Source organism: Lemur catta, chromosome 1 (genome assembly GCF_020740605.2).
Source record: "Lemur catta isolate mLemCat1 chromosome 1, mLemCat1.pri, whole genome shotgun sequence".
Classification (NCBI taxonomy): Eukaryota; Metazoa; Chordata; class Mammalia; order Primates; family Lemuridae; genus Lemur; species Lemur catta.
In genome coordinates, this window is record NC_059128.1 from 224115907 (window position 1) to 224137302 (window position 21396).

Genomic DNA, 21396 nt, shown 5'->3' on the forward strand with positions numbered 1-21396 from the left:
TATGTCTTTATTTCCAACCCTGGTTCTGTTACTCTAAGGCTGTTCACAGGAGTCTGGGAGGCTCATGGAGAGACTTTATTTATTTATTTATTTTTAAATCAGGAGAATTCAAGGACTCTTGAGAAATGCTGTCCTAGCATACATTTTCTGACTCTTTCAATCATCTTTGCTTCTCAAAATTACTGAGAACATTGTCAAGGAAGCGCCATATCAAACAAAAAAAATCTAAAAAAACCAAGTACTATTTCTGGCCATTAAAATAACCTGGACTTTAGGAAAATGGTGAATTCTTAAGAACATGAATGTAAATTCAATGAGAACTCGATTAATCAAAATTCAATAAGCCAAACCCATAATTTAAGAAAAGATTCTTTTTGAAGAAACAACATATTACAGGATGGGTCTTGGAATACGTGTATATGCATTCCTATGACTTCTGACTTCCAAAATCAAGTTAAATGATAGTAGGTATCTTTATATTGTTTTGCCTCTAGTGCTTCTCTGCTAAGTTATAACAGATACCTTTTATCATGTTAAAAATATTATTTATTCAATTTTAAAAGGAGTTTTTAATAAGGAAAAGGTGTTTGGCATCTATTGACATAATCCTGTGGCTTATAGTATTAGACCTAATTGGGGACAAAATTATTGATGTTGTATCATTAAACTCTATGTATTTCTGTTGTCCAAAATGATGACTGAGGCCGAGATAGCAAAAGCATCACTACATTTTATAAAGATTTCCAACAATAAGTATTGAACCAAAAAGTATTTTCTAATGAAAGCCCTTGTTAATCAGAAAGTAAATTAGAATCCCTTTCCAAAAACATTAACTGAGGTTTTACTGAATCACACTAAAGAGAATGACCAGTTTGGTCTGTGAATGTCAGGCTGCAAAAGCACCTTTGGGTTGTAGACCCCACTGGGTTTGAACAGTAATATACTGTGTAACTTACAGACAAGGATACAAATGGAATTTAAAAATATATCACTTTAGAAACTGAAATTGGGGTGTGTGAAATTTCACTTTTTGTGAAATCGGTTCTCAAACTTGTTCCTGTAGCTTAGTTTCCCCAAACCTATCATCAACTCCCCTGCAGAGTACAAGCCAGGCTGAAAAAATGCTTTCAGGTGACCCCATCCTGCATGGTTTGTGCTAAAAATAGCAACCCATTCTGAAGGTGATAGAAATGGAAATAATTGTGTTGGGAATAATTTACTGTACTGGCAATACTTGTTTATGACTGAGAACTATGAATAATGTAAAATATTATGAGGAGAGAAGAACATTTATCAGACTCTTGCCATAAGAATTCAATAATGTCCTAGAATATTGAAAGTTACAGATGAAAAGAAAACTCTGGGTTCGTGTTTACCTTTTCAGTTGGGTATGGCAAATAGATTTGAAATGCACTGATCAATCTTCTAATGCAGATTTTTTAAATTGTCAGGTGTGGCCCAATTTACAAAAATAGTTTACCATAAATCTTTTTCTCTTCTGTCACAACATGCTTTTTTTCTTTTCCTCTTAAGATGTTAATTTATCATGCAAAGATTTTTTTTCATTAAGTGCATTAATGCTTTTGTTTGTACAGGAATTTTCAAATCAAAAGGACTCCCCATAGTTCCTAAATGTAAATCCTTAGCAAATGACATGCCAAGATGGTAGCTCCATTCCACATGGGAAAAGGTAAATTCAGACATATCTTGGGATTTTAGCCAGGGCTCCAGCCTTTCGGTTGTACTGCGTCTCTGACACATCTCCTTTATGATAACTTCAGATTGACTATAAGGGAACATTTTGTAGAAGAAACTGGCTTCTAGCAGTTGAATAGTGATGCTGGGAATAAATTTAGTTTCCCTGAATAATGGTTTCTCAAAGCAGTCACGGCTTCTTTAGAAGTTTAGAATTGGTACCATTTCTTATCCTTATATTTCAGCATTAACTGCAAAGAAAAAAACAGTCACCATAAGATGGTAAAAATAATCTTTAGAAGTGCTATTCAAATCAAGCCCATATTGAATTAATGCGTATATAACTAAATCTCAAAACTTATAATAAAATTATAAAAAAAAAACAAAAACAAATACCTGATCAAGCTGTAAAGACTCAGCTGACAGGAAAAGATTTTTAATGACTGAGTTGAACAGAGGGTGTGGATCTCAGCCTCTATTGCCCCGCACACCTTCCTGGGGGACTGACATCATCTACCTAAACATCTTTTAAGCAGCAGATGCACAATACAGACTTAATGTATCAGAACCAATGAATAATTTTTTAAATTATCTCCTAAGGTAAAGGAGTATTATAGTATTTTTTAAAAACCTTTTATTTCCCAAATATTGGGGGAATACTAATACTTATAAGAGATCCAAGTTACCCTGAATCTCACACAGGATTACTCATGTGGCATCACTGTTTAAGCTTTCTTGTGCAGGACCTAAAAGTTTACAATTACTACTGCATAAAAGATGCCTATATTTACTTAGGCAGCTTACCTCATGTGCATGTTTGGAAAATGCTTCTGCACTGGTCATCATGCCTGCAGTTTTCTCTTCCAGCTCTCCTAGCCTTTGTCCTCTCTCATCAAGTGCAATCCGTGCTCGGGTCAGCTCTCCCATCACGCCTCCAGCAGCACCTTTCATCCCTTCTATACTACCTGGTCCAGGAATGTGTTGTGCAAGGCTGCGGGATGCTTTTCCTGCTGAAGCTTCCCCAACTGGGAATTCAAGCCATAGCAATTTAAAACACGTTTTCAGTGATTCAAACAGTCACCAAGACAAAGTACTTGCATTATATTCTACTGTCATAATTCTTATTAAAAACAAAGACATATTTGGCCCTGTTACATATATGTGTTTGAAGATATTAGCGCTTACCCAAGAAAAATGCCTAAGAAAGAGAATGTGAGAGAGATTGTTACCGTGTGCCTTTTGTGTGTGTGTATGTTCCACACAATATGGTGTAATTGCATTTCTTGACATGGCTGAATTGGAATACTCAAAACATATATGACCTCATATCTAACCCATATTAGTGTCTGTTCCAATCTTAGGCCTGATCATTTGCTTAAATTTCTGCCCAGGTCTTTATCCCAATCTTCTTTGTTCATCTTGATGGATCAGCCTTTGTAGGCCTCAGGATGTTTTTCTTTCTCTCCCTGCTCCCTTAAATACTTGAGAATGAGGTATATGAATATATGAATGACAGACACTAATATACACATATTAAAATTTTGTGACTTATAAAAGGCTAACAAAATTCCCAGTCACAAAGTTCAGTTTTATTCAATTTCAATGAAGTAATTTTTATTGAAAAATAGCTATCTTGGCAAAAATTTAGTGAGCATTCCCAAGGATGTAACAGTGGGATGGAATCTAGATTTCTTTTTAAATAAGAGCAGATGGAATCTAGATGGTTTTTTTTTTTCTTTTACAAAAAATAAGAGCTATATATAATTCACATGCCATGAAATTTACCCTTTTAAGTGTACAATAGTTTTTAGTGTATTCACAAATTTCTTCAACCATCACCACTATCTGATTTTAGAACATGTTCATTACCCCAAAAAGAAATCCCATACCCTTTAGCACTTACTCCCTATTCCCTCCTTGTCCCAGCCCAAGGCAATCATTGATCTAGTTTCAGTCTCTCTGAATTTGTCTATTCTGGACATTTAATATAAATGGAACTATATAATATGTGGTCTTTTTTGTCTGGCATCTTTCACTTAGGATGTTTTCAAAGTTCATCCATGTAGTAACATGTATCAGGATTTCATTCCTTTTCATGGGCAAATAATATCCATTGTATAAAGACAAGAACACCTAGATCTTTTTGCAGAGTTAAACATTCAAGAGAAAGAGTTTTGATCTGCAAGACCAAATGGTGGTGAGATATTCTGGAAAATATATTCTTATCTTCTCTCTAAAAATTGTTCCCTAGTATCTCCTCACTGCTTTTAAATTATTGTTTATCAAAGTCTCAGTCCTATTTATTCTGCAGCATTGATAAACCCTGCATTCTGAATAAAGAATTGGTTTCCTAGCAGTGATTAAAGGCAGGCAGATTAAAAAAATTTTTTCTAGACTTTAATAATTGAATACTTTCAGCTTGTCATGCAGGTATGGTTTACATGCAAATGAGATATTTATTAGCTTGCTCTTTATTTGTATGATTTACATATATCATTTTTGTTAAACTATTCCCCCATGTGAAGTGACCAATTTTAATCATGTTTGGTAAACAGAAATATTTTTTATGGTACACAAGGAAATATTCAAATTTTAAGATAAAAGTAAAAAATAACCTACTCTAGAGTTTGAGATCACATATTACATTGTTACACACACATACACAGAGAGAGAGAAAAAAACAAGCCTATTTCGAGATACATTTTCATAATCGAGGGTTTACTCACAGAGCTCCTCTCTGTCAAATGTTTGTCCACTTCCACCAAACAGTCCCTTGAGAAATCCTCTATTTTGAGCTTCTGGTGTCTCTATGGGAGTAAACAAATCTCCTAGCATGTCCTGTACAAAATTCAAAGACAAAAGCATTAGAGAAACTAAAAAGCAAATTAATAAATAAAAGGGTGACATTGGTGTATGGTAGAACACATCATGAAATAAAGTCTGTTTTCCATATATTTTCCTGATGATTTTTACTTTGCTCATAGTTCTGTCTCTGGCATTTTTATTCATCTCCTTTGCCTTCCTCTCTCTAGTAACTAACATCCTAAAATTTCTCTTTTTTTCTGTTCTCTACTCTTCTCCCTTTCATTATTAGAAAGCATGGGAAGCTAATATATTCACCTTAGGATTAATTTCCACCTATGATCAATAACTACCAATCTACACTTCTGACCCTTTTTCAATTACCACAGCCTCTTTCCTATCCTGGTTTCCTTCCCTGAATCAAATGTGGTTTCTATGAAATAGGAAGCCTTTGTTGGTATGTGGAAGAAGGTTGGATCTATTTTTATACCAAGTTCAAAGTTAATGAAATGGTTCAAGGTAATTTAAATGAGTCAAAATAGGCAGCTACCTAATATGGTGAGGTACAATTGTTTTACTATTTGGTGAGCCTTAGAATGACTGGAGAAATATCTTGTTAGAAATACAAGGCTAGGTGCAGTGGCTCACGCCTGTAATCCCAGCACTATGGGAGGCTGAGCCTGGAGGATCACTTAAGGCCAGATGTTTGAGACCAGCCTGGACAACACATAGCAAGACTCCGTCTCTACAAGAAATAATTTAAAAGAAGGAATGCATATTTTCAGACTGCATTCCACACATACTAAATGTGAATCTACATAGATGTGCTCTAGTTGTCTGTATTTTTATTTATTTTTTAATTTTTTTTTTTTTTTTTGAGACGGAGTCTCACTCTGTTTCCCGGGCTAGAATACCATGGCGTCAGCCTAGCTCACAGCAACCTCAGACTCCTGGGCTCAAGCAATCCTCCTGCCTCAGCCTCCCAAGTAGCTGGGACTACAGGCATGCACCACCATGCCCGGCTAATTTTTTTTTTCTATATATATTTTTAGCTGTCCATATAATTTCTTTCTATTTTTAGTAGAGATGGGGTCTCGCTCTTGCTCAGGCTGGTCTCGAACTCCTGAGTTCAAACAATCCACCTGCCTCGGACTCCCAGAGTGCTAGGATTACAGGCGTGAGCCACCGTGCCCGGCCTAAATTTTTTTGTTGATACATAATAATTGCACATATTCATGGAGTATATGTTATATTTTGATACAAGCATATAACATATAATGATCAAATCAGGGTACCTGGGACATGATTCACCTGAAACATTTATCATTTCTTTATGTTGGGAACATTTGAAAACTTCTAGCTATTTTGAAATATGGTTGTCTGTATTTTTACCAGACCTTGTTTTCCAGGTCTTTCTAAAATAGACCAAACTTTAGAAACATCAGTGCGGGGGAAGGAACTTAGATCAACAGTCAGGAGATCTGTGACCTCATATCAGTTTATCTATGAACTTCCTGTATGACTTTAACTTTATCATTTCCCCTCACCTCTACTTACTAGACCTGTGCTCTTCCTCCTGAAGTCCTTCTCTTTGGAATTGGCAGCACTATCTGTTTAGTTTCCCAAGCCAGAAACCCAGAAATAATTATTAATTCCTTCCTTTCTCTCACTTTTATATCAAATAACCCTCAAATCCAAGTGATTACACTTTATAGCTATTGGATCTTCTAACTTTTCTCCATCTTCACTGTTGGCGCCCTTATTTTAAGACATTGTAATTTTTGGCCTTAATTATTTCAAAAAGCCTTCTAATTGTTCCTTCTACCTTCAGTCTTGCTTCCTCAAAACCAACTGCCATACTATAATCAGAATATTTGTTTTAATAAACAAATCTGCTAAAACTTTTCAGTGACTTCCTACTGCCCTTGGGATAAATGCTAGATCCCTTAAGGAGCTTACAAGGGGCTACAAGATCTGCTCTTGACGAATCCTCCAGCACCATAACTCATACCTCCACTCTTTCCGCTTCCAGATTCTGCACTTTCTTGGTGGTTTCCTTAACCCTGAAGCTTTCGCATGCCACTACTTCTGTCTAGACTATCTTCACTTTTTTCATCCCTAGCCATCCGTTCACCTCGATAACTCCTACGTAGCCTTCAGAAGTCAGTATTGCCCATAGTCCTTCTCTAACTACCACCTCTCTCCTGCTCCCTCAAGCCAGATGCCTTGCTATACATCTCTCCAGCACTGCACAGCCACATATAGCAGTTTCCACAGAGTGCAGTGGTCATCTGTTTACTTATCTCTCTTCACACTAGCAGGTAAGGACTTGTATCTTGTTTTTTATTGTGTTCCTAGAGTCTAGCCAAGTATCAGGCATATAATAAAAACTCAATAAATATTTGTGGAATAACAGTAATAATGATAGTTATTATTTGTCTTTAAAAACTTATTATATTCCAGGTACTGTGCTCAGTGCTTTATATGAATTTCTTACTCAATTCTAACGAGGTAGAGCATTGCAGGTAAGTAAAATACCCAAAGTCACACAAATGAGGGAGCCAAAATACAACTCAAATAGTTCAGAGCTTACACTTTTAACCTTTATATTATAATGAATGGGTTTTAGTTTTCTTATTTGTAAAGTGAGGATGTTGAACCAGTTAAATCTCTAAGATGAGCTTTTAAAAGAATGTGACCATTCTTACTTACCCAAGGTTAGATACACTTTTATATCTATCCTGTTCCTAGGCTATGCTTACTGCTACTATGAAAGACAAATGCTCAATTCTCACCTATAGGATATATATTTATTTTATGTGACACTTAATCAAAATTAAGCTTTTTTCAGAGAAGCCCATGAACTCCCTGAACTGTCTGCAAAGTTTTTGTGTGTACATACATATTTCCCACCTGGGGGGAGAGTTTATAATCTTTCAGAAGATTCTCCATGGGTAAAAACAAATAAAGAAAAAGATTAACTATGAATATGAATGATATTTACATTTTATCCTTCTTATTATTTCTTTGCAAACCTAAAACCACACTAGAAGTTGGTAGGGTCATAATGAAGAACATATATTTAAAACATGTTCTAGAGGAAGGTCATATTTATTATCTGACCTAATATTTTAGCTTTTAGATATCTCTTATTCTCTCTGTTTTAACAACCATGTCCAAAGGAAATGTACTTCCTGACCTACCTGTAAATTATCACACATTTCTTGGCTGTATGTTAACCGCTGAATTTCAGTAGGAGAGACGAGGTATAATGCCTGACCTTCATTGGTAAAACAAAATGTTCGTGCTATCCTCATGTCTGTCAGTGGCAAATAATTAACATCCAACATTGGGCGAAGACTAGGTAGGCTGAATGGAAAAAGGAAAGGCAGATTTCACATTCAAGTTGTTAGAAGCAGATCATTATATAAAAATAGTAATTCTAATACCATCTCATTATGGGTGTTTCTTTTTATCCTGTTGAAGGTTCAGTGGTAATAAACTAGGTTTCCACATAAAATCATATACACAAAAAAATCATAGGCACGGTTTTTCTATCATAATCTATGAAGGTGCTTAGCAAACGTCCTTGAAGGATTAAATGCAGTTGCCAGCAATTTCAGGGACAATTTTTGCAGCATTTCACAGGTACCTACGATATAATTATAGCCTTTGGTTTTGTCAGAAACATCATAGCTAGAAAGTGTTTGCGTGCATACTTGGTCTATCGTCTCTCTTTAAGGCAGAACTCCTAAGTCTGAGGAGGTCATGCACTGACAGAGATGTGGGGTGGGTCCACTTCACTGTGCCCAGGAATTGATCGGCTTTGATCCCTACTCCATTACTCACTCTATACACAAGAAATGAAAATTACCTATAACTTAGGGCAGCTGCATTAAAGGCATGATTAATAAATAAACATGGCCCAGGCTGTAAGGGAATAAAAATAAGTTATAAATAATATATCATAATTTGCATATCCAAATGACTACCACACATCTGAAGTGTCTTATCCCATGGCTATATGCATATCCTAATGTTGTAGCTAATAATTTTGCTAAAATATTCATCAGAATGTCTCTTTGGATACTGTTGTTAGGACCAGTTTTGCAAACCACTGAAGAAAACCAGTCTCATTGCTTTTTAATCACACCTCTAATGCCAAAATGAAAAAGATAAACTTGTAATTAAATCTCAAGTTTTGAGACCATTCTACTGATTCTAAGTGTGCACAATGATTTCAAATTATCCCAGATCATAAAACCAGTACCTTGGGGGAAAAAAGTACTGATTTCTCTTATCAAAGTAGTTTGTGACTATACTTTGAGCCCTAGAAGTTTACCATATAAAATGGGACCTGAAATTTGTGCTATCAAAATAAGTTTTTCATGAAGTTCTAGCACTGTGTCGACCAATATGGTAGGCCACTAACCACATGTGGCCATTGAGCAGTTGATATATATATGGCTAGTCTGAACTGAGATGTGCTGTAAGTATAAATTATACACTGGGTTCTAAAGACCTGCTATGAATAAAGAATTGTCTACTATCTAAAAAAGATATAAAAGATTATCTGTTTAGCACTTCAGGTAAGTAAACTCCTTAAGATATGGGTCCAAAACAAACCCATTTCAACAGCTTTCTATGATAGATTCAGTCAAATTAATGGATGGGGTTGATGAAGAGGTTTCAACTGACATTTCTGATTAGCAACATTGTCTATGTTGTATAATAAAAGTAAGCCAAGAAAAGAAAAAAAAAAGGTGTAATCACTTCAGGTAGGAAAAGGGAAAGAGCAAGTAAATTGTTAAGTGCTAGGAAACAATTGCTTTTAACTCCAGAAAAAAAAAAAATGATTCTCTTTTATGCAGGACACTTCAATAAAGAAGTTGAGTCAGATAACTAAAGGTGGTTCTCACAAAAAATGGCTGATATAGACCAATGTGAGAATTCACATATAGATAAGTCTTTTGCAGCCTTCTCTACTCTCAAACTTTCTTTTTTAGGTCTGGTACTTAGGACCTAAGCAATCATCAGCTACCTGCCATCTATCAGAATACCAGGATTTGAGAAGACTGGGCTCAGGACAGTTGCAATTTGATAGGGTTTCGAAAGACCCTGGGAATATACCCAGCATGGGAAAATGAACAAGGCCGAAGGCATGCTAATTTGTAGGATTCCTTTCTTTAAGACGCACAGCACAGTACATGCCATTATTTCCTATCCACACTTTACATATGTATTACTAAAATCATGTCCAAGCATTTCCTTTTCAAATATTTCTGAGGATCCCCAGGAATATAGGAAGAGCTTCTACTATGACATAATATCAAAGTAGCCATCATCAAGTAAAGCAGATTTTACAAAGGACAGAGAAAGACGGATTACTGTCTTAATGACTCCTGTTGCTTTTAAAAATCTCTTGGTTTTCATTTCTCAAGAAATCTTTCTCCATAAATGTAAGTGTAGCACATATTCATTTAAATAGAAGTTAATTGGGGGATATACATAACACCACTTGAGAAATCAAGAAACATTAAGATTTTGCAAACATAGGGTAAATAATCACTAACAAGCTGAAATTCCAATTGTGACATAACAGTTTAATAATCTAAAACAAATGTTGAGTGACTAAATGCTAGCTTAGAGGAGGGGGAGGTATATGTGTGAGATACACCTTTTTTTTTTTTTCAAATACACACTTTTTTTTAATTTCAAAACTAAGGAATGTCTAGGAGTTAAATCATTTTCAAACAAGACTGAAATGATCCTCATTGGAAATTTCTAAAAATAGTTTGAGAAAAGGAAAACCAGATAAAGTGAGAAAGAATCAGAAATATATGAGAGAATGAACAAACCATAAAATAATTGCTTTTATTTTTTCAATACTTTCTCCTTCACTACTTTACCTTGGCTTACAAATCTGCTTTTGTCTCCCCTATCAAAAACAAAAAAAAACAATAAAAACAAATTACTCTCATAACCTAGTTTCACTCTTGAACAACTTTCTTGTCTCTCATCTCTCTTTTTACCACAAAATTCCCTGAGAGAATAATCTGTACCGGGGTAAAGGGCTGGATAGTAAATATTTTAGGCTTCATAAGCCAGATAGCCTCTCTTGCAACTTACTCAACCCTACCTTGTAGTGGAAAAGCAGCCACAGTCAATGTACAGACAAATGGGTGTGGCTGTGTTCCAAAACATTTTACTTATGGACATTGAAATTTGAATTTAATACAATTTTAAAATATCATGAAATATTCTCCTTCTCTGATTTTTTTCAACTATTAAAAAAAATAATAACCATTCTTAGATTGCAGGCTGTACAAAATCAGATGGGGGCATGTTAGTAGATTTGGTTTGTGGGTTATAGTTTGCCAACCCTTGTCCATACCACTGCTTCTATTCTTGTCCCCTTCAAAATTAGCTTTTGCCCCCACTATGCTACTAAGATTTGCTTTCTCAAAGATCATTAATATCCTACTAGTTGTAAGATCTAGTGTTTCTCTTTATACCCAAATATATACTCTGCTATATTTTACTACCTATTGACCACCTCCTTTGTTTTGATATTCTCTCCTTTTTCTTTCATGAAATTAATCCATGTTGGTCCTTTTCCTATCTTCCCAATGGGAAGATCCTTTGTTGGATTCTCTTCTTTCTTTCACTACATAAATGTAGAGATACCCCCAAGCTTCTATCTTCAGCTCAATATATTTCTCATTTCTTTTTATACTATCTTTTTTGATGACCTCATTCATTGTCATAACTTTTATTAATGCATTTACATACACAATTTCCAAAGCTGGATCTTCTGCCTATATTTGTTTAAGAGCCCAGGCCTTAAATTGCTTGCTAAACTTCTGCTGGATTGCTTATAAGCACCTCAAATTTCAAATATTCATTCTCAATTTCTTCCCAAACTTCTCATTGTCAGCTTTTCCAAATATTTCTGACTTTGCTATGTGTTAATGGTATTACTATTATTCAGGTTCCAAAAAAATTTTTTAACCTTTAAGTTCTCATCTAACCCCCAAATTTAACAACCTCCATTACCATTCATAACCAATTAGCTTTGTATTCAGTAAGTTTCCCTTCCTTATCCCTCACACCTGTTCCCTCCTTGCTTTCTGTATAGCTACCAGTTCAGTTCAAAAGCCTATCCCAACTCTCCCTCCATGTATATTTCTTAAGGCATAGCTAGAGAAGGTTAATTACCTGGTTTAAAATCCCATTTCCTATTGAGTAATGTCAAACTCTTAGCCTGACATTCAAGGTCCTCAACAATTTGCTTTAATCTATCTCTCCAGGTTACTTTCCTCCAAGCAACTCTTCTTTTTAACACATGTTCAACTATCCTGTGACTTTGAACTCCAGGGACTTAGTTTGTGACTAGAAAATTTAATCCTATATTTCCTCTGTTTAAATTTATATTTTCTTTGTGTTATAATTATTTGTGAACCTGTTTTATCTCAACAAGTAGGCAGTAAACTTCTTAAGGGTTAGGACCATGATTTACTAATTTTTATATCCTTCCCAGGCCTAGCATAATGCTGAACTACCTCAATGATTTTTGGAACTAGGTGAGATACTTCTTCATAGTTTATGTTTATTAACTGTTTGCTGAATTAATGAAATCATTAGGTAATTATTTTTGCATCTTACAAATTTTATTTAATTTCACTAAAAGTAGGATGAAATCTCTTAGCTGATACCTTATTTTTAAAGTATCTGATGACTTTTAGTGTACTGTTCACTGCTAGCCTCATTTTTCCTAGACTTGCAACCTTGGGCAAATTATGTAACTTTAATTTATTAACGTGTAAAATAGAGGATGAAAATAATACCTTATTTTACTGTATCCTAGAGAAGCTGTAAGGATCAAATAATAATCTGTATGTCAAATTCTTGGGTGAAGTATGAAACATAGTAAAAGTAACAGTTAACTTCTTTTCATTTTAGCTTATTCATCTTTTATTTCCTGGGCCTAGTATAGCATCTGGGAGATAACATATCCTTAGTAAATGTTTGTGGAATGAATATATGAATGACCGAGAAATCATTCTTTTCTTAGATTCCTTGATGTTAATTAGAATATATATTTAATTCAAAATGCCAAGCATTTTTAGCAAAAAACCAAAATTCTTATTAATTTGAACACTAAAACATCCACAAACATAAAAAACCAATGATCTCAGGTTGCTTATTGATAACATCTTTCATGTTACACATATACTTTTCAGAATTGTACCTTGCTGGCATTGTTTTGATTATCAAATAATTTATAAAGAAGGCAAGTACCTCATTATCATGATATGTCCATTAGCACAAAAACATGCCAAGCAGGCACTGTTACACATGACCACCATATCTGCTTGCAGTATAAAAGATGTCTCAGTGATGTTATGAACATAAAGGCAAGTCTGAGAAGGCAGTGAAAAGACTTTGGCTTGTTTTTCTGAGCAGATTACTGTATACTGATGATATCCTACTTCCTGGGATGCAGAGGATGAGTTCATGACCACTTTTCTTCTCCAAGATTTTTCATTTTCATCTATATTGTTTGGATCCCTCCAAACTTCATATGGAGGTTGCATTAATCCGCCAGTTCGGTCCAAACAGGAGAATGTTAGTACAGCTCCTTTCAATGAGAGGAATGTACCTATAAAAACAATTTCAAATCACTGGCACATGAAATTTTTTCTAAAGCATATATGGGCAATGAAAGCTTTATATTATGATAATTTATACCAAGTGTCATAATATTATGCCAATATATACAAATTAATAGATTTATGAGTTCATCTGTTGCAATAACTTAGAATCATAGAATGTTAGGTCTGAAAGGAACCTAAGACATCAACTTGTCAAATCCTCTCATTGTATTAGTAAAAAAACAGACCCAGAAAAATTATAAGACTTGGGCCAGGTCACATAGCAAGTTAGTTTAGAGTTTGGAAGTGAGGTTTTCTGATTCCTAATCTAGGATTCTTTCATTATACTATACAGTCCCCCCAAAACTTCTTTTGAAAAGAAAATTTTTAAAAATGTATAATTTTTATTAGCTAAAGTAACTTCAACTGAAAAAATAATCACACTATCTGATTTCACTTTCTTATTTCATAGGCTCATTTACTAGAAAATGCTTTCTTTCTTCTGAAATTGAACACTCAGAATAAATTTCATGAAATTTCAATATCTAGAGTTCATGTTAACAATTTTAATTGTATAACAAAGACAAAATGACTACCTTCAGCTCTTCGTCAGGCTTATGCATCTTTATATCAAAAAGGAGTTTAACTTACCTGGATTTTCCAAGGTTGAATATCCATGCCAGATTATTACCTATGAGTGATTTTCACCAGTCTTGGAGGACAATATACTATAAAGCCTAGGTGGGAACTTGGAATACATTGACCTTTGGACATTTCCAGGCTCTTCTTCCCTAAGCAGTGCCCTAATAGCCCTTTGTTTCCTTTGTCCTTTGACATCATGCAGAAAGTGTATAACTCAGGCTGATATACCTCAGGGGTATACATGTGACACAGACTTCAAAAGGGAAAAGTAGCATAAAAATATAATCATTTAGAAAGTACTTAAGTATGTAATTAAGTACTTAAGTATATAATTTAAATTACTTAAAATTTATCAAATTCAAAAAAATACCTTTGGATGATCTAACATCTCAGTTGCATTTATAAATTGACCTTAAAACTAAGAAACCTGTCAATATTCTCTAACGAAGCGGTCCCCAAACTTTTTGGCACCAGGGACCCTTTTCACAGAAGACAATTTTTCCACGGACCAGGTGTGGGGGAAGAGGATTGTTTTGGGATGATTCAAGTGCATTACATTTATTGTGTACTTTATTTCTATTATTATTACATTATAATATATAATGAAATAATTATACAACTCACCATAGGTTGCGGACCCCCTCCTATAAGGGTAACTGAAGAGGATAGGAGAGTAGAGGTTTAGATGCTTCATTCTAAGGGTCAGTGTATAAAAGAACATCTCCCTCAATACCCCATGGAAAAAAAAATAATGCCAAAAGCTATGAAGAATGCTTAAATTAGAATTCATCTAGGATTGATCCTACTATACTGTAAAACATTTTTATAACTATCTGCCACGAAAAGACTTTTCTAAGTATAAATATTTTGCATCTTTGATTTAGAGATGGCCAGAAGTAGGTTAAAAAGACAGGAAATTCACATTTTGGAAGCTGTTTTACTCATAGCTGTTGCATATAAGCTTTCAGCATCAAAATGAGTTTCTCAATAAGTTGCCCTTGACAAAACAGCTGCTGTGTGACTACTAATTTGTAGTAAAAAATGCTTTGATTATATTCTGTTCATTAGGTTTATTCAAGGTTTAAGTTTTTCCAACAGTGTATTATTATTTTTTATGATTCTACTTTTCATCTTTCCTACCTGGAAAAAAAAACACTTTAAATAAATCTAAATTACAACCTGCTACTATTTCATAAATATACTTTGGTACAAAGTAAGATTAAACTTAAGGGTTTCTATAATAAGATATTAAGTTAGTTTACAGTAAATAATTCACCACACAGTTAATTAGGACTTTCTTAATTAGAAAAGGAGGTTTCACTGGCTAGAAGTTTACTTTACTCTAGCTTTCCAAATAACCAGCCTTCCCCACTATATCATGCAGACATTCAATTAACAAATATTTATAGTATTGAGGGCTTACTATGTGTTCTAGGCTCTGTTTTAGGCACAGGAAATATAATAGTGAATAAAACAGTCAAAAATTTCTGCCTTCATAGAACTTACTTTCTATGGTGGAGACAGACTTTATATGATAAATACTTATATCAGATACAATAAGTAATTATAAAATATTAGATAGAAGTAAATACCAAGGAAAAAAACTAATACAGAAAAGGAGATAGAAACTGTTAGGAAAAGGTGGTTACATCCTGGGCATCCATCTACCAGACTTCAAGCTTTATTTCAAGGCTATAGTAACCAAAACAGAATGGTACTGGCACAAGAACAGAGACATACATCAATGGAACAGGACTGAGAACCCAGATATAAAACTATCCTCCTTTAGCCATATGATCTTTGAAAAAGCAGACAAAACTATACATTGGAAAAAAGAATCCCTATTCAATAAATGGTGCTGAGAAAACCGGATAACCACATGCAAAAGATTGAAACTGGATCCCCGCCTCTCACAAAAATCGACTCATGATGGATAACAGACTTAAGCATAAGGCATGAAACCTTAAGAATTCTAGAAGAAAATGTTGGGAAAACTCTTATAGACATCAGCCTAGGCAAAGAATTTACGAGGAAGACCCCCAAAGCAATCACAGCAGCAACAAAAATTAAATGGGACCTGATCAAATTAATAAGCTTCTGCATACTCAAGGAAACTATCATTAGAGTGAACAGACAACCTACAGAATGGGAGAAAATATTTGCATGGTATACATCCAATAATGGGCTGATAATAAGAATCTATATAGAACTTAAGAAATTAACAAGAAAAAATCAAAAATCCCATCAAAAAGTGGGCAAAAGACAGGCACTGAAACTTTTCAAAAGAATACAGAATAATGGCCAGCAAACATATAAAAAAAGTGCTCAACATCTCTAGTCTTTAGGGAAATGCAAATCAAAACCACAATGAGATATCACCTAACTCCAGTGAGAATGACCTTTATCAAAAAGTCTCAAAACAACAAATGCTGGTGTAGATATGGAGAGATAGGCACACTCCTGCACTGCTGGTGGGACTGCAAATTAGTACAACCCCTGTGGAAAGTAATTTGGAGGTATCCCAAAGAACTAAAAATAGAAATGCCATTTGATCCAGCAATCCCACTACTGGGCATCCACCCAAAGGAAAAAAAAGACATTCTATAATAAAGACAACTGCACTCGAATGTCTATGGCAGCACAATTCACAGTTGCAAAGATGTGGAAACAACCCAAGTGCCCATCAATACATGAGTGGATTAATAAAATGTGGTATATGTATACCATGGAATACTGCTCAACTACAAAAAGACAATGGTGAACTAGCATCTCATATGTTATCCTGGATAGAGCTTGAGCCCATCCTTTGAAGTGAGGTATCATAAGAATGGAAAAACAAGCACCACATGTACTCCCCATCAAATTGGTACTAACTGATCAACACTAACATGCTCACATGGAAGTAATATTCACTGGGTGCTGGTCAGGTGCAAGGTAGGTGGTGGGGGTGGGCAAACTCACAACTAATTGATGCAGAGCACACTGAACAGGGGAAGGGCACACTTGTAGCCCTGGGTTGGGCAAGGCAAAGGCATTATTATATGTAACCAAAATATTTGCACCCCCATAATATTCTGAAATAAAATGAAAGAAAGATGCATAAGTTCTAGAGATCTCCTGTATAACATCGTGCCTATAGATAATAATACCATATTGCACACTTAAAAGTCTGTTAAGAGGTTAAATCTCATATTAAGTGTTCTGATCATAATAAATTTTCTTTAAAAAAAAGAGAACTGAAACCACTTATTGAGCATGGTTTATGTGCTTAATGCTTTACATAAATTTCATGAAATCCTCCCAAACACCACTCAGGGGGCGCTGTCTTAGACTTTTTTTTTTATGATGCTGAAGCTCGCGGAAGTTAAATAACTGAAATTGACAGAGCTGTAATCTAAATCCCTGGCTTTCTGAATCTAAAACTTACGTATTTTTTGTTTTTGTTTCTGAAACTACACCTTATGGCTTCGCAAGAAATAAGATCAAATTTCAGAATAAATAATTCTGACACTTTATTTCTTTTGATTTTTCCTGACCATGAGAAAATGCAAGAATATTTTCTAAATAACTAAAAATTCAGCAGAAACAATTTAAGGTATGTTTCATACTCATCTATAAGACTATGCTTTTGAAAATTCAGCCTTAATTAAAAATTATAATCTTTAATTTCCTATTCATTTGAAAAGAAATTTACTTTCAATTTGTACTTACACTATTCAAGATTATTTCTTTCATTTCAGGCTTTTCTTATGTGAAACAGAAAGGTTTTGTTTTGTTATGTGTTTGGCTTAATCTAAAAAAAAAGATGTGAAATACCTCAAGACTACACTCTCAAGTAAGGATGTATGTAATTGACAAAGAGTTTTTCAATGTTTGCCAGGAACACATCTAAAGAGTTACTTACTATTTCCATTATGTTAAGAATAGAGCTATATTATCTAGTTCATTGACTTTTCACAAAAAATAATAATATGTTTTCTCATCTATCCATATAAGAGGTCCTATTCTGGCAAAAGTTTGAATTCATGTCAATAACACATGATAAAAGGGAAAGTGATATTTCATTTGCTTTTGATAGCTATACCTGGAGGGAATGTCATTGTTCTTCAATGAATTAAAGACATCTAAAAGTCTTAATAGCTTCCTTTATGTGTTAGTCTGGTTTTTAAGAATTTAGACAGATTCCGAATTCTACAACCAGTTGTTTCAAGTGAAATTATTAGGTTATTAACAACATCTTATGGAATGTCCAATTTCCTTGAGTACTAAATTTGACAGTTGATATCTATGACATTTCACTTTTTTTTTTTTTTTTTGAGACAGAGTCTCACTTTGTTGCCCAGGCTAGAGTGAGTGCCGTGGCATCAGCCTAGCTCACAGCAACCTCAGCGACCCTACTGCCTCAGCCTCCCGAGTAGCTGGGACTACAGACATGCACCACCATGCCCAGCTAATTTTTTCTATATATATTTTTAGTTGGCCAGATAACTTTTATTTCTATTTTTAGTAGAGACGGGGTCTCGCTCAGACTGGTCTCAAACTCCTGACCTTGAGTGATCCACCCGCCTCGGCCTCCCAGAGTGCTAGGATTACAGGCATGAGCCACCGTGCCTGGCCTATGACATTTCACTTTGACACTTTTTTTTTTTTTATTGTGAAGGTACATCCTCATTCTTTCAAATGCACATTTTGGCTTGTGATTATTTTTTTAGAACAATTTTTGTGAAACCATGGATAAGTCAAAAATTCATGTTATTTTTGAATTTGAGTTCCATTGTTGAACAAATGCAGCGTAGACAGCTCAAAATATCAAGAAGTTTTTGGAAAGGGTGTGGCTAATGAAAGCACAGTACATTGATGGTTTGAGAAGTTCCATACTGGTGATTTTAATCTTGAAAATGAGCCATGTGGGTGATCGGAGAACAAGGCGGATAATGATGAACTCAAAGCTGTAGTAGAAGTGAATCTATCTCAACCTACACATGGATTAGCGGCAAGGTTTGACATTAGTATTCCAACAATATTGGACCATTTGAAACAAATGGGCAAGATAAAGAAGCTGGATAGATGCGTTCTGCATGAAATAAATGAGTGTCAGAAGATAAATTGTCTCAAAGTTTGCCTTTCTCTTTGCTGTCATGCTATAAAGGCGAACCATTTCTACACCGTATCATTACATGTGATGAAAAACGGATTTTTTTGACAATTGCAAGCATTCGAGACAATGATTGGATCAAGATAAAGTCTTGAAACACAGTCCAAAACCGAATATTCATAAAAAAAAAAAAAGCTGATTGTGTCTGTTTGGTGGCCCAGTGCGCTGGTATTATTCCCTACAGCTTCATGAAACTTGGTCAATCAATTACAGTGGGTGTCTACTGCAACCAATTGGATGAAATGATGATAGTGCTTGTGATTAAGCAGTTGATATTGGTCAATAGAGATAACCCAATCCTCCTGTAAGACCACATGTCGCAACAAACAATACTGCTCAAACTACAGAAGCTAGACTTGGAAACTCTCTGTCATCCACCGTATTCACCAGACCTTGCACCAACTGACTACCACTTCTTCCAGGCCTTGGACCACTTCTTGCAAGGAAAATATTCAATTCCCAACAAGCTGTGGAAAATGCCTTTCGTGATTTCATTGCCACTCGCTCTCCAGGCTTCTTTGCTGCTGGCATAAGTAAGCTACCATTAAGATGGCAAAACTGTGTCAATAGTTTAGGAACATACTTTGATTCATTGTACTGCTTATTTGAGATATAATAAACTAAACTTTTTATTTTAACTCAGAAATTTCATATTTACTGACCTAATATAACCATTTTGGGAAAAATATGGTTTCTACAAATAAACACAACGAGTAATAACAATTTTAAATATCTAACAGTGCTGCTATATGTCAAAAACTATAAATGGGGAATATAAATATTGATTATTCTGTATGAGACCATGATTATTCTTGCTTAGTAAAATATAATCATTATGTTTGATTGAACTATGTTCCTATTGTATTAGTTTTTATTGCAGTTTGTAAGAGTTACAATGCATGAATTTCACAAGTATGTTTGAAATATATACACATACATATTGAAAGGTCCTAACTAAATAATACTTTAATATAATAAAGTTTTTTATCAATGTTTAGACTTAAAATTTAAAATAGCCTTTTCATTTCAACTAAGTGATTTCCAGACAAAGCCTGTTAACTAGTTTCATATTATTTCTGTGAGATATTACAGTAACCCATTTTCATATTTACATAAATTACTTTTCTAGTTCTTCATCAGAGAGCTGGACTTTAAAGGAACAAGTTTAACATAGGAAACAGGGCTGGGACAAGTCTAGAGTATAGAGGGTAGGTCCAAGAGATATTTCTCTCAGTAGGCAAAGGCCAATACAAGAATAGTGGAAGAAAGGAATACAAAAAAGGGAAAAAGATCATCTCTGGTATACTTTTGTATAGGCTTAATGTTGAGAAAACACAAAAATATACCCAAGCTTATACAATATATAATTAGAAACTGAATTAGTAAATTAAAATCATATTTTAGTATACAGAACAAGGAAAGTCTATAGAGAAAATATGAGGTAAATAAATTTACATGAATCTTTATGTTTTACATTTTTAATTTTTCTTTTTTTTTTTTTATTTCAGCTCATCATGGGGGTACAAAAGCTCAGGTTATATACATTGTCCATGTCCTGCCCATCCCCCTGAGTCAGAGCCTCAAGCGTGTCCATTCTCCAGACAGTGCGCCTGGCACTCACCATGTAGTCATACCTCCATCCCCTCCCCCCAACCCCCACCTCCCCGAGTCAGCACCTTCAAGCATGACCATTCCCCAGACGGTACGCAACGCACTCATCTTGTAGGGATACACCCATCCCCTCCCCCCACCCCCCACCTCAGTCTGATATCCAATTGGTATCCTTCACCGATGTGCATTTAGGTGATGATCAGGGAAACCAATTTTCTGGTGAGTACATGTGATGCTTGTTTTTCCATTCTTGGGATACTTCACTTAATATAATGGGTTCCAACTCTCTCCAGGAGAACCAAAGAGATGTTGTATCACCATTATTTCTTATAGCTGAGTAATACTCCATGGTATACATATACCACAGTTTACTAATCCATTCGTGGATTGATGGGCATTTGGGTTGTTTCCACATCTTTGCCATTGTGAATTGTGCTGCTATAAACATTCAGGTACAGGTGTCTTTGTTATAGAATGACTTTTGTTCCTTGGGTAGATGTCCAATAATGGGATTGCTGGATCGAATGGTAGGTCTACTTGAATCTGTTTAAGGTATCTCCATAATGCTTTCCACAGGGGTTGCACTAGTTTGCAGTCCCACCAGCAGTGTATGAGTGTTCCTGTCTCTCCGCATCCACGCCAACATGTGTTGTTTTGGGACTTTTTGATAAAGGCCATTCTCACCGGAGTTAAGTGATATCTCATTGTGGTTTTGATTTGCATTTCCCTGATGATTAGGGATGTTGAGCATTTTTTCATATGTTTGTTAGCCATTCTTATATCTTCTTTTGAAAAATTTCTATTCATGTCCTTTGCCCACTTTTTGATAGGGTTGTT

General features: G+C 34.9%; 1 protein-coding gene across 1 annotated transcript in view; it reads right to left on the bottom strand.

Annotated features, from left to right (window-relative positions):
• Positions 1 to 1021: 1021 nt before the first annotated feature.
• STXBP5L (syntaxin binding protein 5L) overlaps positions 1022 to 21396 on the bottom strand; it is a 313084-nt gene continuing 292709 nt past the window's right edge. The window contains exons 24-28 of the mRNA XM_045556950.1: positions 12799 to 13159; positions 7701 to 7866; positions 4422 to 4533; positions 2500 to 2720; positions 1022 to 1946 (exon numbers count right to left, since the gene is read on the bottom strand). Of these exons, the coding sequence (XP_045412906.1) occupies positions 1905 to 1946; positions 2500 to 2720; positions 4422 to 4533; positions 7701 to 7866; positions 12799 to 13159 (902 nt within the window). The 3' untranslated portion in view covers positions 1022 to 1904. The remainder of the gene's footprint in view (positions 1947 to 2499; positions 2721 to 4421; positions 4534 to 7700; positions 7867 to 12798; positions 13160 to 21396) is intronic.